General features: G+C 40.9%; 1 protein-coding gene across 7 annotated transcripts in view; it reads left to right on the top strand.

The window, feature by feature from the left end:
• LRRFIP2 (LRR binding FLII interacting protein 2) overlaps positions 1-26,125 on the top strand; it is a 138,089-nt gene that overhangs the window by 52,445 nt on the left and 59,519 nt on the right. The window contains exons 7-14 of one of the 7 annotated variants that reach the window (XM_073333006.1): positions 4,255-4,296; positions 6,045-6,107; positions 7,827-7,901; positions 9,857-9,859; positions 17,102-17,149; positions 17,236-17,280; positions 21,031-21,078; positions 21,170-21,223. The exons of 4 other annotated variants lie outside the window; for them this stretch is intronic. In XM_073333006.1, the coding sequence (XP_073189107.1) occupies positions 4,255-4,296; positions 6,045-6,107; positions 7,827-7,901; positions 9,857-9,859; positions 17,102-17,149; positions 17,236-17,280; positions 21,031-21,078; positions 21,170-21,223 (378 nt within the window). The remainder of the gene's footprint in view (positions 1-4,254; positions 4,297-6,044; positions 6,108-7,826; positions 7,902-9,856; positions 9,860-17,101; positions 17,150-17,235; positions 17,281-21,030; positions 21,079-21,169; positions 21,224-26,125) is intronic. 2 more of the 7 variants (XM_073333000.1, XM_073333001.1) reach the window with 2 other exon arrangements.

Below are 26,125 nucleotides of genomic sequence, written 5' to 3' on the forward strand. Positions count from 1 at the left end.
TGACTCTAATTCCCTGTAAGCCACCTGCCCTCCCGCCTTCGATCACAGCTTGCTTGCAAAGGAAATAAAGTCACTATCATTTAAAAAACATGTATTCTTTATAAATTGATCATAAAAATAGGGACATAACTCACAAGGTAGCCCGGCTCTGGTGTGGGAGGAGGATGGGGGGAAGGAAAAGGCCACTTTAAAACTTGTTGAATGCCAGCCTTCTGTTGCTTGGGCTGTCCACTAGGGTGGAGTGGTTGGGTGCCCGGAGCCTCCCACCCTGCGTTCTTGGGCGTCTGGGTGAGGAGGGAGGGCGGTTAAGCAGGGACTGCAGCGACAGTCTGTGATCCTGCTGCTGTTCATGAACCTCCACCAGACGTCAGAGCATGTCCGTTTGATCCCGCAGTATTCCCAGCGTTTCCTCATGCCTCCTCTGAGCTTCCTGCCGTCACCTCTCTTCACGTTCATCGGCCACTGTCCGGTACTCTGCTGTTGTGTCCCTCCACACAGCTCTGTCAGTGCTGCACAACTGCATGAGCTCATTGATCATTTCATCGCGCATGTGTGTTTTTCACTGCCTTATCTGAGAGAGCCTCTGGGACGGAGGAGGGAGGCTTGAAACATTTGCAGCTGCTGGAAGAAAAAAGGGAGTGAAGTATTTAAAAAGATACATTTTACAGAACAATGGCTATACTCTTTCACGGTGAACACCATTATTCACATTACATAGCATATGTGATTTTGGTACAAGGTTGCATTTTGCATCTTGTATTGAGTGCCTGCGGCTTTGGTGTTAGAGATCACACACACAGGGCCAGGCAACAGAATTCAGCTCACAGGCGGCCATGGTAAGCCTTTTGTAAGTAAGGTCTTTTGGCTTCTGCAGCCTTCATAACAGCAGCCCCCTCCTTTCCCATACCAAGTAAAGCCCGTTGAGTTGGCCATTTACTGCTGCAGTTTTCCTGTTAACGTGCAGCAGCAGAAAACAAACTAACGCCCTCCCCACATCCAATTATCTGGGATGATCGCTTTTCCCCTCCCCCCTGGCTGGTATCAGGGAAGATCCCTGCTAGCCAAACGCGAACAGCTCCACGCCAGTGGCCCCCCCTCCCACCGTGTGTCTAACTGCAGGGAGGATTTCTTTTCAGCCACAGGCAAACAGCCCATTAGGAACGGGCACCTCGAAATGTCCCCTTAATTAAATTCACCTATTTCAACCAGATTACCACGAACGATATCACTTTCCTGAGGATAACACAGAGAGATAAAGAACGGATGTTGCTTGAATGCCAGCAAGCACTAGGACCATACGCTGCCAGGCTTTGTCATTCAATGATACCAGATTACTTGCTATTAGCATGGCGTGATCAAGTGTCCTACTATGGAGGACAGAATAAGGCTGCTCTCCCCAGGAACCTTCTGCAAAGGCTTTTAGAGTACCTCCAGGAGAGCTTCATGGAGATGTCCTTGGAGGATTTCTGCTCCATCCCCAGACACGTTAATAGACTTTTCCAGTAGCAGTACTGGCCATGAATGCATCCCAAGTCCTCAGGGCTACTTAATCATTAAACGCTTGTTTTGTAACATGTATTATACTAAAAAAGGTACACTCACAAGAGGTCCCTTCTCTGGCATCACTGGTTTGGGAGGGTATTTCAGTCAGGGTGATAAAAAGATCCTGGTTGTTGGGGAGAACGGTGTGCTGTGTGCTCTCCCCAAGCTCGTTGTCGTCCTCCTAATCTTCCCCATCTGCAAAATCCTCAGCCATGGCGGAGAGTATCCCATCCTCGGAGTCCAAGGACAGCGGTGGGGTAGTGGTGGCGGCCCCCCCCTAAAATTGCATGCAGCTCAGCATAGAAGCGGCATGTCTGGGGCTCTGTCCCAGAGCATCCGTTTGATTCTTTGGTTTTCTGGTACGCTTGTCTGAGCTCCTTAAGTTTTACGCGGCACTGTGTTGTGTCCCTGATGTAACCTCTGTCCCTCATGACCTCGGAGATTTTTTTGAAATGTTTTGGCATTTCGTCTTTTGGAACGCAGTTCTGATAGCACGGATTCCTCTCCCCATACAGCGATCAGATCCAGCACCTCCCATTAGGTCCATGCTGGAGCTCTTTTTCGATTCTGGGACTGCATGGTCACCTGTGCTGCTGAGCTCGCCTAGCCAAACAGGAAATGAGATTCAAAAGTTCCCAGGGCTTTTCCTGTACACGTGGCCAGTGCATCCGAGTTCAGAGTGCTGTCCAGAGTGGTCACAAAGGTGCACTGTGGGATAGCTCCCGGAGGCCAATACCTTCAAATTGTGTTCACACTAACCCTAATTCGAAACGGCGATGTTGATTTCAGCACTAATCCCCTTGTTGGGAGGAGTACAGAAATTGGTTTTAAGAGCACTTTATGTCGAAAAAATGTGTATGATAATCAAGGTGGGCCATTTCCAGCACAAATCCAGGTTTTCTCACCCCCCCCCACCGCCCTCCAAAAACCACACACACAAACTCACTCTCCTGCTGGTAATAGCTAATAGGTAATAAAAGAAATAGTATATTTCAATTCACCTAATACAAGTACTGTAGTGCAATCTCTTTTTATAATGAAAGTTGAACTTACAAATGTAGAGTTATGTACAAAAAAAACCTGCATTCAAAAATAAAACAATGTAAAACTTTAGAATCTACAAGTCCACTCAGTCCTACCTCAGCCAATCGCTCAGATAAAGAAGTTTGGTTACAATTTGCAGTAGATAATGCTGCCCACATCTTGTTTACAATGTTACCTGAAAGTGGGAACAGGCGTTTGCATGGCACTGTTGCAGCCAACATCACAAGACACTTATGTGCCAGATGCACTAAAGATTCCTATGTCCCTTCATGCTTCAACCACCATTCCAGAAGACATGCGTCCATGCCTATAACGGGTTGTGCTTGATAATGATCCAAAGCAAAGGGGACTGACACATGTTCGTTTTCATCATCTGAGTCGGATACCACCAGCAGAAGGTTACTTTTCCTTTTTGGTGGTTCGGGTTCTGTAGTTTCTGCGTCAGATGTTGCTCTTCTAAGACTTCTTAAAGCATGCTCCACACCTCGTCCCTCTCAGATTTTGGAAGGCACTTCAGATTCTTAATTCTTGGGTCGAGTGCTGTATCTGTCTTTAGAAATCTCACATTGTACCTTCTTTGCATTTTGTCAAATCTGCAGTGAAAGTGTTCTTAAAATGAACGTGTGCTGGGTCATCATCCGAGACTGCTATAATATGAAATATACAGCAGAATGTGTGTGAAACAGAACAGGAAACATACAATTCTCCCCCAAGGAGTTCAGTAACAAATTTAATTAATGCATACTTCTTTTAACGAGCATCATCAGCATAGAAGCATGTCCTCTGGAATGGTGGCTGAAGCATGAAGGGGCATATGAATCTTTAGCATATTGGCATATAAATACCTTGCAATGCTGACTACAAAAGGGCCATGCGAATGCCTGTTCTCACTTGTAGATGACCATGTAAATAAGAAGCGGTCAGCAGTATCTTCCATTAATGTAAACAAACTTGTTTGTCTTACCAATTGGCTGAACAAGAAGTAGGACTGAGTAGACTTGTAGGCGCTAAAGTTTTTTGCATTGTTTTCTTTTTGAGTGCAGTTATGTAACACACAAAAAATCTACATTTGTAAGTTACACTTTCACGATAAAGAGATTGCATTACAGTACTTGTATGACGTGAATTGAAAAATCCTATTTCTTTTGTTTATCGTTTTTACAGGGCAAATATTTGTAATAATATAAAGTGAGCACTGTACACTTTGTATTCTGTGTTGTAATAGAAATATATTTGAAAATGTAGAAAAAATCCTAAAATATTTAATAAATTGCAATTGATATTCTATTGTTTAACAGTGCAATTAATCAATTATTTTTTTAATTGCAATTAATTTTTTTGAGTTAATCACGTGAGTTAACTTCGATTAATCGACAGGCCTGCTTTTCAGAAATTTGCACAATTTTAGCAGTGTGCTATGAAATAGGCATTCTAATTTTAAAAAATCTATTTTCCCTCAGAAATACCAGTTTGTGATGCATAATATTCCATAGTGTGAATTTTGACTTGTACTCAGTATATCTGGGATTCTTTTAATCCTCTTAATTTTTGACTACTACTTTATTGATATTAACATTTTTAAATTTTTATTTTTTTCTATCCTGATTTCCTGTTGTCTTGGCATTCTGAAATTCTTCTTTCTTCTCCGTTGGTTTACCATACCTTTAGCGTGATGGTGGGAAGGATAGATCTACAAGACATTCTCTCTCAGTATGTGGATAATTTGCATGTCTTTATATGAATAATGGCTACTTTCAAAAGACCTGATCACATTAATTTTGAATGATTGTGAGCTCTTAAAAATTATCACTAAATTCACACCTTACCTACTGTGTTCTTAGTTAGGAAATGATTACAAATGTAACTATTTTGGAAGGGTGCATATATAACTACTTTTCTGACAAAAAATAAAGTTATAGAATATAGAATTTTAAATCTAAATAGCCATCTGTATGTGTCACTCATTGTTAAATTTCTATTTTAAGGTAATATTATAGTAGCATTATAATTACTGTTCTGAAGAGCATGGTATTGGCATGGGGTTCCTTTAAAGCCTTTTCTACTTACCTCTGCCATTTAAAAATATTACCTCCATTTAACTTGGCATACAGATTAGACTGAGGAAACATACATTTTCAAAAACTAATATATTATTATTGTGCATCAAAATATACTAATTTATGATAACTGCTAATGCCCTGATCTTGCAACTTGTTCTACCTAGGCACAACCCTGCACCCGTACTGGCTGCTGCCATGGTCCTAAAATAGTGGGGTGAGCTGCCAGCTCATCTACACTAGGACTCGCAAAGTTGCTTATATCTGTGAGACAGAAATAGTATTTGGAATGGTGGGAAATCTGTTTTTTTTTTTTTCTTTAAAAATACATAGAATATACACAGAAGGAGAGGTGTTCTGATGGCTGGAAGGCACTTCCAATATCAGTTGGGGCAAATACTACTGAGGCAGATAATACAGAGGAGGTTCACACACGACAGAGCCCTGCCTGTCAGGGTTTGCCATTGTGCAGCAAGGATTTGTGGCCAAGACTAGTTGATCTGCTACATGCAATCTAAATGGTTCACCACCTACCCCGCAGCCACATTAGCACAAGCATTACAGAGGCCACATCAGCTTTTAGGCTGGAGCCAGTTCAGAGACCTGTCCAGGAAGAATTTCTTCTGCTTCTCATTGCAGAGCCTGCTGAGATTTTGCACTGTGTCTGAGACTTGGTCTGTAAGTAATTTACGTCTCTTGATTCAGACTCTGTAAGTGCAGAAAGAAAAGCTTGTGCCTGTTACATTTGGGTCACAAAATCATAAGGGCTAGATACAACAACCACAAAAAAGCTTAAATTCTCAAACACAGGGATCAGGGTATCTGATCCGTTAATTTAAAAAATTATTCCCATTTACCATTCCTGCTTGGAAGTAAGTTAAGCTGGGTTTGTGCAGATCCCTTTAAGCAGAGACAGGAATCAAACATTTTTGTTACTAACATGAACCTGTAAACAAACCAGAAACTAAATTTTCTTAAACAGTGATGATTAACACCCATAAACTTTTTCAATAAACCATGAAATAGATTAAGTAGGTGAAAGGAATAAAAATTTCATAAACTTTTATCTTTTAAGCTTATTTTTTCAATTTTGCACACTTTACTTTTTTGAGAACTACTGTGAATATTGAACACCGGTTGTCTTTACTGGATAACTCAAGACAGGTAAAGTTGCAGTCCCACTCATCTGACCCTTCTTTTGGGTTTAGTGATATGAGCAACCTGCATCTGGTATTTTGGCCCAATCCCCATTCCTCTTACGAGGTAGGTCAGTGTTTTCTATGGCCATGCTCATCTAGAATGGTAAGCGTTTTGTGAAGAATTACATGTTGCTTCTTTTATTATGCTCTGATGTTGATGCTGTTATTGATTAGTGTTGACTTTCTAAATTTTTATTTCTAGAATCATGCTTACAGTGACTCTCACAGTATAAAGAAGTCTTCTAGTTCCCATAAAGATCTGTTGGTTAGTGTTCTTATGCAATATTTGTTATGAATATACCAAATAAGTACAGAGGGTTCTTTACAAGTAAATTCTATATATGTTTACTATACTGGGGCTATTCATGTCTTGGTTTATAGTAAAAGAAATCTAGGGGACCTATGTGATGGTAGCCAAATTCTGCTTTGAATTTGGCCCTTACCAAATCTGAATTAATTGCAACTCCAGTTGTATCAGCAGAATTATGTGTGTACTACTCGGAGCAGAATTTAAATCCTATACAAAGAGGTCTTTGCTAAGCTTTTGGAAATATTTGCAATAGTAATACTTCTGTGGATGAAAATTTATTTTCAGCTTTTTCATTTGATTTCATTTAATTTGCTCTGTGGGGACAGAGAAACTTACTTCATATCTACCCCCCTGACTCTATCAGTTATGAGTATCTTAAATTCTGCTGTGCAGGTTAGGTTTGCCAAAAACATTTGACACCATTTCAGTGAATTTGTTGAAAAAGATGTTGGGATTATCGTGATCTCCAGAAAGTGGTTGTAGAATGTCCAACTATTCAATTTAAACAAATAAGATATTGACAGGAAATCTTTAATTAAAAAAATACATATATTTAGGATGGTATTTTCAAAAGGTCCCAGCCCTGATAAATGAGTCATTGATTAAATGGGCACAGAGTTAGGCCACCTTTGGAAAAATCCCACCTTGAATCTATACTTTTCTCTCACTACTGAAATACTTCCTTATTTTCACAGCACTGTATAGTTTGCCACATTTTTAAAAATGCCACTCTTGCCAAAGAACCATAATTTGCTACATCCCAATACACTTGTTCTTGCATGCTGTCTCTCTTGTGCATGCATGAACACAAATATAGCCAATTTGGAAAATGGATGTGCATATATTGTTCTTTACTCCCCATTGAGTTGCACTGATTCCAATGGAAATATGGATCAGTGCTTTTTGATCCCTTTAAACACACACACTTTTATAGTTAAGAAAGTAGGGGGCTAAATTCCACAATGTAGATGATCAGAAATGTAATCAATAAGCTTTGAATGTGTTTTTCTCTGAGAACAGTGGTATAAGAAAGATAGTCAGGCCCCGATCCTGCACACACTTAGCACATGTTTAACTCCACTAGTGAGCATCAGTGGGACTATTCACAGTTGTAAAGTTAAGCATATGTAAAGCTAAGCATATGCTTAATGTGTTTGCCGGCTTGGTGCCTGGTTTATTAAATATTTTCACTGGTGTTTTGAAAATGTAGTGAAGATACAGACTGTTACATACTTATGAATTCTCTCTACTTTCAAATTCTGATTCAACAAATTATCTAATGGAAACAGATTAAACAAATAAGGATAAGTGTGTTCTGATTTATTATTATTTGATGTCAAATTTTTGAAGTAATAATTATTTACTTGTCAGGTTTTTCAGGGACATTCCTTAGTTTTGCATGGGGCAAAAAACAAACCCATATTTTCTTCTCCTGGCTGGATGAGGCGTTTTTTAAAATGTCAGCATTTTCCGTATTTTTTTAAAGAGTACTTTTTTTTTTTTTTAAAGAAACGACCATTTTTCCTTCAGAAGATTGCACCAATTTTGAGCCCTGGCCTAAAAAAATGAGGGATAACTTTTAATGTCTGTTTACAAGTTTGGGGATGTCTGGGCATTATTGTGGTTTAATTCTTGTTCACAATAACTTTATGAACAATTTTTTGTTTTTTACAGAGTGGATTTTACCATGACCAAAGAAATTATAGCAGCCTTAGACATAACAAACCAATCTCTACCTACCATACTCGGGTCTGTCTGTACTTTGGTTTCTGCTTAATTATTATGCACGGTTTTTTCCTCTTAAGATTCTGGAGTATTAAAACTAATATAAGCATGACTCCAAATGCTTGCTTAATTTTTAACATTGCTGCTCAGATGAATTTGAGGGACTGTTCTCTGTCACTGTTGATAAATAACATAGAAGCAGTTTTGTTTCCTGCATGTTTTGAGATACATTTTAAGTGGTTTAGGTTATGAATTATTACTATATGTTTGATTTTAAATTGAGTTTTAAGTTTACTTATATGCTTTTCAAGGCCATCTTTAACTGAATTGCCCAGGCAAACTAGGGAAATCATTCAGAATAATAAGCAAGGCCAAAAGTTCAATTTTTACAGTTTTCTGTAAAATAATTATTTATTTTGATTTGTGAAATGTGCCTAAATTAAATAACTTTTATATTATCTTAAGCCATTATGATTAGTCTATTTTACTTGATCCAACTTCTTTACAGCTTTATAAATATAAATTGGTACTAAAAATAAAACTTTTCTGCTCATCTTTCCTTATCTTGGAAAATCATTAGTCCTCAAGTTCGTAACTAGCCCAACAGACTTTCCCAAGATGTGACATTTCTTGTGCTGCTTTGAGTGGTTGCAGACGTGAATTCCACTCAAGTATGTACACAACAAAGCCAGAGAACTTTGCCTAGCAATACCCGTAGGGGTGGAACTTTTGCCTCTGGCCCCTTAGCTATTTGAGGGCAGCACCACTCTGACCCCTCTCAGTTCTTTCTTACTGCTTCCGGCCAGGGCCAGATTAATGCAGAAGCTTTAGGGGCTGCAGCCCAGGACCTCTGGCTAAGCGAGGTCCCACAAAAATAGATCCATAGTTGTATACAATTCAGTGGTCACCAACCCATCGATTGTGGTGCCTCTGCCAGTCGATCGCGATCTCCTGGCTGCTAAAAGGCCAGCAGCGCAGCAGGGGTCAGGCAGGCGCCCTGTATGCTGTGGCCCCATGCCGCTCCTGGAAGCAGCTGGCTGCTGGCACGTCTCTGCGGCCCCTTGTTTGGGGGAGGCAGCTCCTTGCACTGCCCCTGCTGCCAGCACCGTCCCTCCAGCTCAGCCAATGGGAGCTGCAGAGGTGGCACTTGTGGGCATGGGTAGTGTACAGAGACATGCTGTCTCCCGTCCCCCAGGTGCGCACAGAGACATGCCAGCAGCCAGCTGCTTCCAGGAGCAGTGTGGGGCTGCTGCGCTGCCCCCTGGGAGCCGCCTGTGGTAAGCGCCTCACGGATGGAGCCTGCACCTTGCACCCCCTCCTGTACCCAAACACTCTGCCCCAGGCTGGAGCCCTCTCCTGCACGCAAACTCCCTCCTAGAAAGAAACTAATATAACAGCTGTTCTAAGGTAAGAAGTAGGCTATTTTGAATTAACCTAGCTATATTGTACATGTTTTAAGACTGAAATATAACCATAGAATGGCCTTATGTTAATTAAAAGGCAAGTTTAGTATAGTGTTAATAGCCTCAATGCCATAATTGTGGTGATTTTGTTTTAAATTAGGAAAAAGACTTGTATACAGTGGCCCCTCAAAATCTAACAGTCCCGTGCCCAAAGGAGAGTTAATCCGGCCTTTCTTTCGGCTTGAATCAGAGTGCTCAATGCGGTTTTTACCTCACGCTTTGTTTCACAGTGCTGTATGTGATTTTTTCCCCCGCCCCGTATGTAGTTATTACTTGTATTTGGTTTAGTAGTACCCTTAGGTTTAGTTTATTAATAAATAGGATTTTGCCCATTGTGATGCCCTCTCCAGGGATTAACCACTGCCCTGTAATGTGGGGTAACTGTCCCCAGTAGCAACCCCCATACTCTATCATTTGTGCCTTGAGGAAGGGCACGTTAAAGAAAGTTGTTCCATCTGTTAGTTCGAGAGAAAGCATGTGGCCAGAGACTTTTGCTTGAAGTAGTACCTCCTGGAGCAGGTCCTGAGGCTTTCAGCATTGGGGACCTCCACAATGTCGGCTCCCACGCCCAAGGGCATCTGAACTGACATGGGTTTTTGGCCACATTTGGATTCCTCCCCCAGGAGGAAGAGAGACTGTTGTTCTCCCTCTGGTATTTCTAAAGAACAGTCTCATAAAACAGACCGGGGCTGTTTCAGAGCTAGGAGAGGTTCCTCCCCTTCTAAGAGGATTGCAGACTGGCACCATGATTTATCCAGTATGTGAGAGAGCAGGGCTGCTCACAGATACTGAGACAAAAGCAAGTGGACTCCATACCATTGACTCTGATATCATCCATGGGGCATCCATTGAGTCTGGTACGGATGGGGTCAGTATCTGCACTGAGTCTTTCAACTCCTGTGGTGTATCTGGCAGCACTGGACTTGATTAGCCTGTCTGTTCCTGACTCTCCACTAATTCAGGAATGTTCAGCTGTGATGGCTCCTTTGGTGTCGTTGGCCCCATCTGGATTGGTGGTTGCAGACTTGTCATTATTGTCGGCACCGTCTTCTGTGCCTCCTCCAATTCAGGGTGTAGAGTTGAGGTTGCCCGCCTTTTTGGTACCCAGGGGCTTGTCAGCACAGGGTACTGTCTTTGGTGCCAATGACTACTCCAGCACACACTGCACCAGTGGGACTGGTGTTAGCTTGAACTTCAGTACTGACGTCTGCTCCTGTACCAAGTGTGAGTGCGAGGCCCCATAATTCCTTAAAGCTTAATCCTTGTTGGTAATGATGCATCCTACATTCCAAACTGTGGATGAGTCTGGACGTTTACAGGCCCCTCTGGGAGTGGCTTCTCCAATACCTGTGGACTACTTAGAAAGTTATTCAGGGTTGGGCTCAGAGACCTCTTCCTCCTTGCCCTCACCTTCTTGATATTGCTCTTGATGGTCATTGAGCATCACTATCAGTACTGAGATGGCACTGTTTGAGTAGTAGCCGTGTTAGTCTGTATCCGCAAAAAGAAAAGGAGTACTTGTGGCACCTTAGAGACTAACAAATTTATTTGAGCATAAGCTTTCGTGAGCTACAGCTCACTTCATCGGATGCATGCTCTCCCAATAAATGAACTGATCATGGAACCTGCCAAGACTCTGTGGAACACTGGGGTGTTGCCACCCACAGCAAAATGTACTGAATGCCTGTGAATGATTGTTTCTGTTCGAATCCAGCACTTAACTTTCTTGTGGTAAGGGCTGCTAATGAGAGGTTAAGATGGAGAGATGCAAGTCAACACCAAAGGACAAGGGCTGTAAAAGACTGGGCTATTTAGGGAGGAAAATTTATTCTACTTCATCCTTAGAAATATGTGTTGCCAATCAGCAAGCACTTTTATTGAAGTGTGACTTTATAATTGGGAAGTGATAGCAAAATGTACAGATAAGTTGCCAGACTCCTCCAGAAAGGAGTTTTAAGGTTTTCATGGTGGAAGGCCATCTAGTGGCGAAGACATCACTACAGTCAGCTTTGGACATGACAGATGCTTCCTCTAGAGTTATGGCCTCTGCTGTAACAATGAGAAGGGCATCATGATTGCAGAACTCTGGTATAGCTTCTGAGGTTCAATAGATGATTGAGTACTTTTGAGATGCATTGCATTCTTTGGGGATTTTTATTCTGTCAATAAAGAGGTTTTGCTTCCCAGGGCAACAGCAGCAATATTGACCTCAGTGGTTCTTTAGGTTGAATTATCCCCACTATACAGGAAGGTGAAGGTCTTATTGCCTCAATTTCAACCATTCAGCCTGTCTTTAATCAGTTTCAGGAAAACCGTCAATTTGACTCTTCAAGGTTTACAATCCAGTTACCAAGCTTCTTTACCATCTTGAGGCAGGCTATCACATGTCTACAAGGCTTGTGAGTCAATAACTGTGGACAAGTGAGTCTTAGGCACTCTGGGACTGGGTTATGCCATTCAATTCCTGTCCATTCCTTCTTCCCATGCTCCTACCTTGTCCCTTTTGGGGACCCCCTCATGAGTCTCTGCTCCTTCAGCAGGTGCAGACTCTCCAGGCTTCAGGGGTTAAAGAGGAGGTTCCCCTTCAGAATCGGGGAAAGGGATTTTATTCATGATCCTTCCTGATCCAAGTCCAAGGTAAGGGTGCAACCTATCCTTGATCTCAACAAGTACATCAACTACATGAGATACTTCACGGTTAACAAGTATCAGAGGGGTAGCTGTGTTAGTCTGGATCTGTAAAAGCAGCAAAGAGTCCTGTGGCACTTTATAGACCAACAGACGTATTGGAGCATAAGCTTTTCATGGTTATCGTAGCTACTACTCCTCCTGCTTTGAATCACAATAACTGTTTTGCCACCCTCGATCTTCAGGATGCTTACTTCCATGTGGCTATTTTCCCAAGCCACAGGAGGTTTCTCAGATTTGTAGTAACCGGTCTGCATTATTAGTACACTGTTTCCCTTTTTCCTTGGCTCCACAAGGATTTACCAAATGTGTGACTGTTGTAGCAGTATATCTCAGCAAAAGAGGAATTCATGTTTTTCTATACCTGGATGATTGTTTAGTGGGGGGCAAGTCCAGAGATCAAGTCCTCTGTCATGTCCAGTTCACGTTGCATCTCTTTGATAATCTGGATCTGATTTTGAGCAAAGAGACGTCAACGTTAATACCAACGCAAAAAATCAAATTAATTGGGCCCTACTAGACTCTGAGGGCGTTTCTGCCTAATGAACAATTTTAAGAAGTTTGTCACTTATGCATGTGTCTCTGCTCTCATCTTTCAACTATGATACATGTACATCTGAGATTGCTAGGCTATAACATGGCATGAACTTATGTGGTCCAGCTCGCAAGATTGCGCCTTTGACCTCGAGAGGTCATCTTGTCCACTCCCCTGCACTCATGGTAGGACTAAGTATTATTTAGGTGGCCTACTGCAGGTGCCACTGCCATCCTCAAGTTGCTACAGTGGTGGACAGATCAGATCAGTATCGGTGAGGGTGATTCCTTTGCCCATCCTCCTCTGGTCAGGACCATAGTTATTGATGCCTCCATGCTAGGTAGGGGAGTGCACCTCTCCACAAACCTTGAATCTTCAGTGTCCACAGAACAGGAAGCTTCCCTTTGTATTAACATCCTGGAGTTTTGAGCCATTTACAATGCATGCAGAACTTTTTGGTCACAGATCAAGGACACTGTTTCATATAGTTACCAATAACGTCACGGTGTATTATGTGGACAAGCAGGGAGAAGCACAGTCCAACCAGCTTTGTTAGGAAGCAATAACATTTTGGCAGTAAATGAGTGTCTGTGGGAATGTTGCTCTCCTTCATGCAGCACTTCCATGAGTGCAGGGGACTGGACAAGATGACCTTTTGAGGTCAAAGGCGCAATCTTGACAGGTGTAAGGCAGGGGTGCATCCTGTCTCCTTTTTTGTTTATGCTAGTCATAGACTATGGATTAAAACAATGCAACAGTGATATGTATGGCCTAAAATGGAAGAATTCAGGGCTATTTGATCTAGACTTTGCTGACGACATCGTTCTTATCAGTGAAGATGCCAACAGATTACAAAAATGGACAAAACAAGTAAAAGAAGTAATGGAAAAGATAAGTTTGAGATACAATGCAAAGAAATGTAAATGTAAATGTAATACTTTTCCTGTGACAGATAGAAGTGTTACTCCCCTCCAATTTGAACAATTGGAACTTTAGATCACCTTTCGTTGGTAACTTGCTTATGATACTAAGAATTCATTCTTCCGGCACTTTCGCCTCCATCCATATTTTGTTGCACAGCGAACAGATGACTGATTCCACGTCTTCATCTCCATATTTAAGCATCTCAGGGTGAATGCCATCCAAACCAGGTGCCTTGTTGTTTTTCAGCTTCTGCAATGCTTTTTTTACTTAATGCCCAGATCAGAAACAAAAGAAGAGGTTGGGAAACAGTCATCAGCCCACATATAACTGGAACAACATCAGACAATGGCATAAAACTTCTTGAATTTTGTGCTGAAAACAATCTTAGCATCTGCAGTTCTTTCTTCCAACATAAAACATGCACAAAAAGACACTGATTTCATCAGATGGCAGTACACAAAATGAGATTGACTATATTTGTGTTAGTCAGAGATAGAAAACATCATTAGAGATGAGTATTCAGAGGAGCAGATATAGGAAGCAATCACTATTTGCTGAAAGCAAACATCAAATTGAAGTTTAAAACACTTAAAAAGAGAGAACAGACTCAGATTATTCAATACACAGAAACAAGATTTCAGGATCCAAAAAGTGTACCAGATAGAGGTCAAGAATAGGTTTGAGGCCCTTAACGATCTTGAAGAAAACAAAGTGGAAATATAGTGGGATCTTTTCAAAACAGCTATGCGAGAAGCAGCTGGAAAGATAATTGGTAGAAAGAGAGGAAGCAGTAAAGAACAGTGGATCTCAGAAGAAGCATGAAAAATTATAAATAAAACTAAAGGCTCTAGTACTAAAACATGCAACTGACGAAACAAAACAAACCTACAGGAACCTTGACAAAGCAGTAAAGAAGCAGTGCAAAAAAGATAAGCGAATTTGGTAGAAAGTAAGGCTAGTGAAGCTGAAGGATCAGGGTGAAGAAACAGTACAAGAACAGTCTACATGATCCTGAAACAGTTAACAGGATATAGATCAAAATTCAGAAGTGTCCCAGTGAAAGAGAAAGAAGGAGAAATTTTGAACACACAGGAGGAACAAGAAATTAGATGGGTGGAACACTTCAGAGAAGTGCTAAACCAACCAGAACCAATTACAAGACTGGAATTTAACCATGATAAACCATTAGTCCTAGATATAGATCTATCTGAGGTAAAAATCGAAGGAGTAAAAAAAGCATTGCAGAAGATGGCAAAACAACAAGGCACCTTATTTGGACGGCATTCATCCTGAGATGCTTAAATATGGAGGCGAAGACATGGAATCTCCTTTACCAAGGGTCCAGAATCATTTGGCCGATCACGTCAGCAGGAATTTCTCCAAGAATCGTGACTAGTCTCTGAAGATCAGTTCACTGAGGACCATCTTCGCAGAATAGGGCATCTTGGCTATTGACCTGTTTGTAATGAGATAACAAGTGCTATCAGTTTTTCTTTCAAGTGCATCTCAGTCCAGGTTCCTTAACTGGTGCTGCCACCTGAATTGGGGATTGGCACTGATGTATTCCTTTCTCCCGATCTCGGCTTATTCTCAAACTGAAGCTGCCTGAAGTTGGCCAAGACAAAGCTGTTTATCCAGCCGCCTCAGTCTACCTGTTTGATATCCCATATCTCTTCCTCTTTATCCCAACCTACTAACTCTGCACCAGGGTCAAGTTTGATTTCCAACATTAAGTAATCTGCAGCTCGTGGCATGGTTAGATGAAGAGGAACAATGCTGTTTGGAAGCTGTTAAACAAGTGCTACTCAATAGTAGAAGTCCCTCCTTTAGCGCTACCTATTTGGCCAAGTGGAAGCGGTTTTTAGATTGGTCATTGGCCTAGGGGAATCAACTGATGCTAGCCCACGTTCAGGGCATTTCAGAATATCTGTTACACCTTCAGTCTTCTGGTCTGTCTCTCAGCTCAGTGAGGATCCACTTAGCAGTGATCTCGACGTTCCATATTATGATCCAAAGAAAGTCAATTTTCTCATACCCCACGGTAGTAAGGTATCTAAGCAATCATTTGTGTTTTTCCCCACCGGTGAAAGAAGCAGTTCCTTTGTGGGACCTTAATATTGTGCTGGCTGCCCTCGTGGATTCTCCGTTTGAGTCCCTGGCAACTTGTTCTCCCTCTCTCTTGCACCTGTCATGTTTTCACATCTGCAGGAAGAGTAAGTGAGCTGCAGGCTTTAATGGCAGAGCCACCATTTACTCAGTTTTTCAAAGACTAGCTCAAGGACTGCATTCTAAAATTTTGTATAAAGTGGTTTCACATTAACCAAATAATATGCTTACTGTATTCTTTCCTAAGCCACATTCAAGCACAGAAGAGCAGCACCTTCATTTGTTGGATGTGAAATGATGTGTGTCTTTTTATTTGGCGAGGCCTAAACCATTTAGTAGTTCAACTTCTTTCTGTTTCCTATGCAGACAGGATGAAGGATCACGTGGTCACCACACAGACTATTTCCAGATAACTTCCTGTATTATGACAGCATAACGAGTAGTTCAGGCAACACCTTCACAAAGACTGTGGGCTCATTCAACGAGAGCTCAAGTGACATCAATTGCATTTATCAATGATGTTTTGATACTGGACATTTGCACCTAGTCTCCTGTGTATATAATTTTACCAAATGCTATGCTATTATGGTTGCATCTACATCAGATGCAAACTTTGGGAAGGCAGTTCTGCAGTTGTTCTTTAAGTAGATTTTGAGCCTACTTCCTACTGATACAGCTTGTGAATCACCTGAGTGGAATACACGACTGAACCAATCAACGATGAAAAAATGGTTACCTACCTGGACGATAACTGTTTGAAAGATGGGTGCAGATGTGTATTCCACTTCTCACCCATGGTGCCTTCTGCATAAGAGTCGCATCTCTTGATGTTTGATGCGAAGGAACTGAGTGGGATTGGGGTGACGCTGCCCTTTAAATAACCAGGAGAGGGGTTTAGGGACCAGAGACCATGAGTACCATCCCTATGGGTACTGTTAGGATGAGTTCTTTAGCTTTTGTGCACTGGGTGTGCACACACCTGAGTGGAATAAGTGTCTGCACCCACATCTCAAACAGCTACTATACGGTAGCTGTCTTTTCTTTAGTAGCAGAACTCTGAAACCAGAAACTTTTGACACTTTAACTTTTATGCACTGTACAGAGTATAGTATGTTAGGGCCCAGGTCAACGATGGGGGACTGTAAGTGCTATCATAGTGCAAATAATAAACTTCTGGTCATCAGAGGGTAACAATTTCTGTCTATTGTAGACTTTGGTTAGATTTATATTCATAACCAAGGAGAGAAATTGCATGACCGAGCCATCGAGTCCTATGTTTCATGCTTTTTTCATGCCACGTTTTTACCATAAAAATACTAACTCTTTTTAATTAGCATATTATAGACTTCTGTTCTTCAAGATGTATGGTTCCTTTAAAATATGTTATCGTACTAGATCTAAGTTTTATGTGTTTCATTAAATTCCGAGAGCTTCATTGCAAATATAAAACAATGGATTTAAACCTTCCTTTGTACTGCAGCCAAAAATTTTTTTTTCCCCCATCACAGTCCTCTTCTCTCTACAGTGATCCTTCGGCAACTACTAAGACCTATAGGGTTAGTACGGTGTGAAAAAGCTTTGGCTAACTTTTGATAACTTAATAGTTTTTTGTTTCTTTAAATAATTACTCTTTTCTTTATAGGTGTCTCCTAGCGTAAACACGGGTTTGATAAGAAGTGCTAGTTTGGTTCGTATGAGTCCATTTGCATGGTTGCCCTAAACCTGCATTCAAATGTCTGTGGTTTGAGAGTACTGCGTATGCATTCCTGCTGCATTTTAAAATAAAGCTAAAGCTTGCATGACTCAGATAATGTGAAATGTACAGGAATATAGAAGATGTTCTGAAAGGTGACTTCCACAGGATTTTTTAAAATTGTGGCTCATTTCTTTATAAAGAGAGGGTGGAATGCAGGATGCTTTTTTCTACTTGTTTTTTACTTTAGAAATATCAGGGATATCAAATGTCATCTGTTCTGGTTTTGTTAGGGATGTTAATTGCCAACTCTACCCTCTTAATTTAAGGAGCAACGCTGTTGCTTTTTTAACAAAAGCTTTCTTTATCCAAAATGTTAATTAGTCATTGCAGTTAAGATATTGGTAAAAAAAAGAAAATTTAAACCCTGATGATCTTTTTTTTCCCAGTAGGTTAATTTTGTTTTTGCTCTTTTGATGTCACATTTCCTTAGTTCTCTAGTGATTTTTTTTTCATCTTCTTGCCTATACAAAGAATGAAATTCCAGTTTTAAAAGTGACACACAACCCCTGTGGGGTTTTTTTTGTTGTTTTTGGTTTTTTTTTTGTTTGTTTTTTCTTTTTTTTTACTTTAAGAAAACCCCCTCAGGCCTCTAATTTTGTTTCCTTTGCTGGCCACCTTTAAATAACACACACCAAAAAAGTGTCTAAGTAATGTTACATTGGTGAGACAACTTGAAACTGCTCTACCTTCTGGTAACTTTTTTATTTGGCTTTTCAATTATTTATACAACACCTAGGACAAGCGGGCCATAAGCTTCTTTGAGAATTTGGGACAATAAAAAGAATAACTAAAAGTCTTTAATTTGTTCCCTAAGCCACTTGCTCTGCTTATGATACGTGAGATCTTGTCCTGATTTTGGATGCACATTTACCTCTTCCAACCATCACCTTGCAAAAAATACTAACATGATGATTTGACTGTGTGTTAATGCAGCTGGTGTACATTTAATCAGATTATTATACCATTGAGTTCAGAACAAAATGAGTCACTTTTAAACATCACCTTAATCTTTCTCCCCATTCCTCCTCTGGCCAAAATATTAATAATTGATAATATAGACTAATTATTAGCTTGCAAAACACTATGAAATTCCAAAGACATAATTTTAAGATAAAGGAAAACAAAATTGCTGTGCATCAAATTATTTTTTCTTCAGTCATTTTAATGACTTAATGGCACACAATAAAAGATGACAAGTCCCAAAGATGAAAGTCACTCTTCCTTCACTATTTCCCTTGTTACTACCACACAACCTAAAAATTAGTTTGCTTTAAAACTTTGTCTCCTGTACTATCAAGATCTTTTAAATGTCAGCACACATCTTAAGAGAAAAGCTCCTCTTCAGCATAATGTAAGCAGTATATGACCAGAACTCTGAAATTTTCCTTTTGTGATATAACCTCGCAGATCATCTGAGGATCAGAATCCTGTAAAAGTTGTTTAGAGAGTTAGGCGCACAGTTGCCAACTTTCATGTGGTAAATAAGCACGCCAACTTTCACAATAAGCCAAAAATCAAGCTAATCCCATTTCAAAACAAGGCTAAAACAAGCCAATCCCTAAGAACCCCAACACTCTGTGTGACTGACTAGCGTGCAGTCTGGGAGTGTGGTGGGCCCACTGTGCACCCCTCACTCTCTGCCCTCCTTGCCCCTGCTTGCTGGGAGCCGATCAAAAAAAAGAAGCAACAAGTTACAACAAGCTGTAAGCCAAACAAGCAGCAAGCTACAAGCCAAAAACTAGCCAACAAGCAACTCTCACAAGCCAATTGAGCCAAAAACAAGCCCAATTTCTTTCTCCCTCCTCCCCTGCATGGGTTTGGCATGTTTGGTTAGGTGGTATGTGTGTATGTATTGATTTATGTTAAGTTTTATTTGCTTTTTTTTGTAAGGTAAGCCTGACACATTTTTGGGTGGATTCAATTAATATTTGAAGAATCTCAACTTTGATAGCTTCCCTTTAAATAATTTTCTATATTTTGGTAATAACTCACATGCTGAGTTCTTTTAGGGGTAAGTATTAAACCCTGAATATCAATATGATATTAAAGAATCTTAGCTCTGCATTATTATTAATTGGTTGACGACATACTGAGCCCCCCCTCCCACCCCGGCTTTGTCTGTACTTAAATTGCTGCAGCAGTGCTTCAGTGTAGACATTCACTGCAGTGAGAGGAGGGGTTCTCCTGGCACTGTAGATAAACCACCTCCCTGAGAGGCAGTAGCTAAATCAATGGAAGAATTCTTTCATCAGCCTAGTTCTGCCTACATGGGCACTTAGGCTGGGTCTACCCTATAAATTTACATCAATATAACTACACTGTTCAAGGGTGTGAAAAATCCACAGGTATTTCACCTCCATGAGAGGTGGCTATGTTGATAGGAGAAGCCCTCCCATTGACGTAGCATGGTCTGCACAGGAGGATAGGTCAATATAACTACGTCTGAGTGATGTAGTACCCTGAACAACATAGTTATATCGACCTAACCCCCCATCCAGACAGCGCTCTTAACGGGAGCAGACAAAAAAAATGTGAGAATTCACAAAATTCTCGTGAATTAATCATGAGAGTCATGATTTCTAAGAAAAAAAAATCCTGACATTTGCGAATTCTATTCACAGATCATGAGTCAGGATTACTTTTAGTTAGAAATCGCTGTAGTGGCTGGAGCTATGGCCTGCATGCTGACATGAGGGGGGGGGGGGAAGGGGGGTTTTTTTTATTGATTGTGGGTTCTGAGCAGATGGGGTGAGTGCTGAACTGATGGCAGTGGGGATTGATGGGGTCAGTGCCTGAACTGATGGGATGGTGGTGCTGGGGGTGAGGGAACTGAACTGATGGGGAGCTGAATTGAGGGGGCGTTGAGGGGAGACAGAACTGATGAGTGACTAGAGGACAGGATTAATTGCTGGGCAGGAGATGGGCAGATGTGGGGGTGAGAGCCCCTGCAGCAAGGGCCAAAATCAGCTTCTCTAGTATATGTAGTGAGCAATACTAATTGTAACATGCACACACTCTGGGGATGGGCAGGAGGAGTTCAAAAATCAAGAGACTGACCTAAGAAACACGATGTAATCATCTTTAAAAATCTCGTGATTTTTGGGCGTCTGGCTCATGATTTTTGATCTCTTGAAGTTGTCATTACTGTGGGAGGGCTTCTTTTGTCAACATAGCTGCCACCTCTTGTGGAGGTGGATTATCTACGCCAATGGGAGAAGCCTTCTTGTAGGCATAGGTAGCATCTTCACTGAAACGCTCATCTAGTTTTTGTTCAAGCTGAGTGAAATTCAAAAAGATAAACAGCATAAATAAAACTGAAAATGTAAAGTGTAATTTAAATGTTAACCTTTTGGTTAAACATAGTTAAGGTTTAAAATACTATTTAAAAATAGTTTTGTTTTTTTAAAAAAAATCTGACCCTTTTAACAGAATAGTCTGATTTCCTCTTAGAGAATTCCCTGTATGACGGGAGGAAGTGGTGACAAAAAGGAAATACAAGTTTGGCCCTACCCCCTTTCAAAAAGTACAGCCTTTGGTGGAAAATGCATGGAAACTGAATATCATAAGGGTGAAGTTTGATTGCACAGTAGTAGAATTATTATCTTGCATGACTCGAAGTTGTCACATTTTAATTATTTTGACACTAGTTATAAACAATGATCCATTCCCTTTGTTTCCCAGGCATCATTGTGTGGTAATGGATTATATAGCTCCTATAACTCTCACACTGTAAGTCTAATTAGCTTATTTTCTGAAAACTTTTACTAATGTAAAGATTAAAAATTATAAAATCTTTCTTCCTCATAACTTTTGTCTATAGCCATCTGAATACAGTTATTCTTCGAGAGCAAGTTCAGCTCGAAGTAGTCCTGTGGTGAGCCCTTTGCATGATTTTGTGGTATTTTTTTCTTGACTAATTCACAATAATCATCGTGAGCATTTGCAGTGTAAGTCACTCTAGTGATAAATACATGAACTATAGTTTTTTGTTCTGCTTCAGAAAAATTAAATCAGCTGTAAGAAAATTAACAAAAATGAGAATATTTTATCAAACAGTTCAACTGTAGAAGTTGCTGTATAAGGTTTTCCTTTTTAAAAAAAGGTTTAAAGTTGAAAATGGATGACACTTTTTTTTTTTAAAAAAATCTTGAAAAAGAGTACATATAGAGAACTCCGTCATTGTTACCAGGTGTTACTTCAAAAAGTTCAGCTAGAAGCATGAAGACAGTGTTGCCAAATATAAACATTAGTATACTAGCTGGAGCAGGGCAGTGACGGCGTCATTACATTTGTATTGAAAGGGACGTTTCATAAGGAAGAGAAGTGTGGCGTGGCTTGGTGCCTGCATATTGTATGAAGTAAGTATCTCAATTCTCTGGTTTACCCATATTAGAGATTGAGAGAGAGTTCCTATGCATCAGAAAGGAAATAGGCTGGTGACACCTGACAGTTGCAGGTAAACTGGTAGCTGTCTTCTCAGAGGAAAAATGGAAGAGTTTATTTCCAGTGAGAACATAAATATTTCTCTGTGAACCATTACGACTTTCAGTGGTGTATTTGATATGTTACAGCTTGATGTGCCAGAACATAATCTGACATAATTTAGTACAGATTGGAATGAGATTGGGCTTGGTGCAGGAAGCTACAGTGTGTATTATCTGTTGCCTTTTGTAGATCACAGTTGTTAATATAAACAAATCCCTTGGCCTTTACAAAAATTACATCTAATATTTAACACTAAGGATTTCTTCCATAATTGGGGGTTGGAGAAGAGCTTCAGATTAAATCAGGTTTAAAACAGAGCCACTGGAAAAAGTACTACTAAAGGAAGTAGAACCAAGGGGAAGGGTGGAGAGAATCGTGTTCTTTGTTTCTTTGGTAGGTACTCAGATATTGTGGGGGGTGAGGGCCATATAAATAACCAGACAAATGGTTGTTGGATTAAAATATGTAAGAAATATTGTTGCCTTTTTATCATTAAGTGAGACTTTGCAGCTTTGTACTATGTACCTTTTTGGTCCAGCAGTGAAGATGTAGTTCTGAAACTGATGACATGACACTTGTTTTAGTGTCAGCCTTCTCTATGGAGGATTGAAGTTTCACTGTAGTTTCTAGCTAGAGAAAAGATGGGATTAGGAGGAGACAGATTTTGTTTGAAATAAAAACCATCTTCAATAGTGTCTAGAAGGCTGGAAAATATAGATCAAGTAAATCTATATTTTAATTTCAAGTTTACTACATTGTGATAGGTTTCAGAGTAACAGCCTTGTTAGTCTGTATTTGCAAAAAGAAAAGGAGTACTTGTGGCACTTTAGAGACTAACCAATTTATTTGACCATAAGCTCTGATGAAGTGAGCTGTAGCTCCCGAAAGCTTATGCTCAAATAAATTGGTTAGTCTCTAAGGTGCCACAAGTACTCCTTTTCTTTTTACGTTGTGATAAACTTTTATAAAAATAAGTTACCTAAGGCATGTTGAATTCTTAGAACAATAGTGCAAAATTCTGCTCAGTGGACTTTCAAGAGCAAAACCAAAAGCAGAATTTGGTTAATGTTTATGGCATGCAGGCTGGGTGCCTATCAATTTGATTTTCTTGGAGAGTTTTTCTAAGTGTTAGTCTGTTCTATTTTACTTGCCCATGCACCCCCCAAAATTGTCCACTTACAACAACCACAACAACCAAAAAACCCCACAAGTATGTCTCTGGCTAGCAAGACTTCCAATTCCTGGCAAAACAACTCTCATGGTGAAAGTCAAAAGTGACATGCAAAGGATTTGGGAGACAGAAAAGGATTTATATCCTTGTGTTGTTCTACAATATATAAAGCCAGAAGTCGAGTAGGTTTGTTTTGGCTTTTTAAAAAGTGTTTTTTCTGATTACTTTTAAAGTTAGAAATATTTAATTTCAAGTCTGACATCTTCTCTGATTTTGTTGGAGGACCTGCTGCTGTTTTCAGCATGTTTGTGTGATGCTCTTACCAGTCATCATTGACGCTTCCAGGGTAGACAACACCTACATTTCTAATTTTAAAATAAGGAAAACAAAAAAAATTTGGACCCTGTTTATACATCACAGAGAAGCAAAAAAAGGCAGTAAGCTGAATTTTTTTTTTCTTGAAGGTCACCATAAAGATTGGAACACCCACTTTAGCTCTCATTGTCTGCTTCATGTACTGTACCCATTTTGTTTGAGGTTGTTGGGAGAATAATGTGTTTATTAAATCCATAAAAGTGATTTTTTTGCATCCATTGATTTTGTTCTTTTTGAGAATTATCTGGTAGGTGAATGTAGAGTACATATCTAATAGTCCAGCCTTTTGACTTAATTGTACTCCTTTTCAAAAACCAGTTTTATGTTTTGCAGTTTTATTTGCCTACCTACAAGTCTTTCACTTTTCAAGCCAGTATGAAACTTCCATTTTCTTATTTTCAGATTTTGCTGTCCTTTAGAATTTAATGGTTACAAATCTAATTTCCTCTTTGAAGGGTTGTTCATGTCAGTTGCAGTCAGGTGTGTGTACGTGTGCATGCCTGCACGGCAGCCGGAAGATTTTTCCCCTAACAGTATCTATCGGGTTGGTCCCAGCGCCCCCTGGAGTGGCACCATCAAGGTGCTCAATATAGCGCCCTGCCCACACACCACCTCCTCAGTTCCTTCTTACCGCCAGTGACAGTTAGCTGGAACTTCCCCTTGCTCTTGTCATGACAAGCGCATTTGGCAATCTGTATATAGGTTTCAGAGTAACAGCCGTGTTAATCTGTATTCGCAAAAAGAAAAGGAGTACTTGTGGCACCTTAGAGACTAACCAATTCTCTAAGGTGCCAGTCTGTATATAGTTATTCATTAGTTTTTGTACTTAGTGTTTAAGTAGTTAGTAGGTACTTTACTTAGTTCTTAAGTTTTCTTTTGAGGGGTTTCCCCTCCAGCACTGTCCCGGCACTAGGGCATGCTGTGGTCTCCTGGTTTCAAAGCCTGTGAAGTCTGCAGCAAGTGTATGCCTAGAAACGATCCTCACACTTCATGTTTGAAGTGTCTAGGGGAGAGCCATCAGAAGGATAGCTGTAGGATCTGCACGGGGGGTTTTTCCCCAGGACACTGAAAGACAGAGATCAGCGCCTGAAGATCATACTAATGGAAGCGGCACTCCAGCCCCAGTCCAACCAACCTGGTGCCGAGTACCTTCTCCTCAATACGCAGTGCCGCTGCACCATCAGTACAGAGATCGGTGCCAAGTAAAGACAAGGAGTCTCGGCACCGTCATGGCTCCACTTGTGGCTCACATACCACAGACAGGCACAGGTCTCAATTGCCGATGCCGCAGAAGAAGAGGAGGCCAGAGAGGGGTTGTTTTTCCCCTTCCCCACAACTAGACCCAAGGTACCGGCCATTGTGAGACTCAAGTCAGGTCACACTACTTCGGCCCCACTGCCAGAGATGGTCACGTCAACTCCTGCCCCCGTGGAGGAGCGGGCAAGTCCGGACCATAGAATCATAGAATATCAGGGTTGGAAGGGACCTCAGGAGGTCATCTAATCCAACCCCGTCCTCAAAGCAGGACCAATCCCCAACTAAATTATCCCAGCCAGGGCTTTGTCAAGCCTGACCTTAAAAACCTCATTCCAAAAAAACCTCAAACCTCAGGAGATTCCACCACCTTCCTAGGGAATGCATTCCAGTGTTTCACCACCCTCCTAGTGAAAAAGCTTTTCCTAATATCCAACCTAAACCTCCCCCATTACAACTTGAGACCAATACTCCTCGTTCTGTCATCTGCTACCACTGAGAACAGTCGAGATCCATCCTCTTTGGAACCCCCTTTCAGGTAGTTGAAAGCACCTATCAAATCCCACCTCATTCTTCTCTTCCACAGACTTAACAATCCCAGTTCCCTCAGCCTCTCCTCATAAGTCATGCGTTCCAGTCCCCTAATCATTTTTGTTGCCCTCTGCTGGACTCATTCCAATTTTTCCACATCCTTCTTGTAGTGTGGGGCCCAAAACTGGACACAGTACTCCAGAGGAGGCCTCACCAATGTCGAATAGAGGGGAATGATCATGTCCCTCGATCTGTTGGCAATGCCCCTACTTAATACATCCCAAAATACCATTGGCCCTCTTGGCAACAAGGGCACACTGTTGACTCATATCCAGCTTCTCGTCCACCGTAACCCCTCGGTCCTTTTCTGCAGAACTGCTGCATAGCCATTCGGTCCCTAGTCTTTAGCGGTACATGGGATTCTTCCGTCCTAAGTGCAGGACTCTGCACTTGTCTTTGTTGAACCTCATAGGATTTCTTTTGGCCCAATCCTCCAATTTGTCTAGGTCCCTCTGTATCCTATCCCTACCCTCCAGCGTATCTATCTCTCCTCCCAGTTCAGTGTCATCTGCAAACTTGCTGAGGGTGCAATCCACACCATCCTCCAGATCATTAATGAAGATATTGAACAAAACCGGCCTGAGGACTGATCCTTAGGGCGTTGCACTTGATACCGGCTGCCAACTAGATATGGAGCCATTGATCACTACCCGTTGAGCCCGACAATCTAGCCAGCTTTCTGTCCACCTTATAGTCCATTCATCCAGCCCATACTACTTTAACTTGCTTGCAAGAATATTGTGGGAGACTGTCAAAAGCTTTGCTAAAGTCAAGGAGTAACACGTCCACTGCTTTTCCCCGTCATCCACAGAGCCAGTTATCTCGTTATAGAAGGCAATTAGATTAGTCAGGCATGACTTGCCCTTGGTGAATCCATGCTGACTGTTCCTGATCACTTTC

This window comes from Lepidochelys kempii, chromosome 2, assembly GCF_965140265.1.
Source record: "Lepidochelys kempii isolate rLepKem1 chromosome 2, rLepKem1.hap2, whole genome shotgun sequence".
NCBI lineage: Eukaryota > Metazoa > Chordata > Testudines > Cheloniidae > Lepidochelys > Lepidochelys kempii.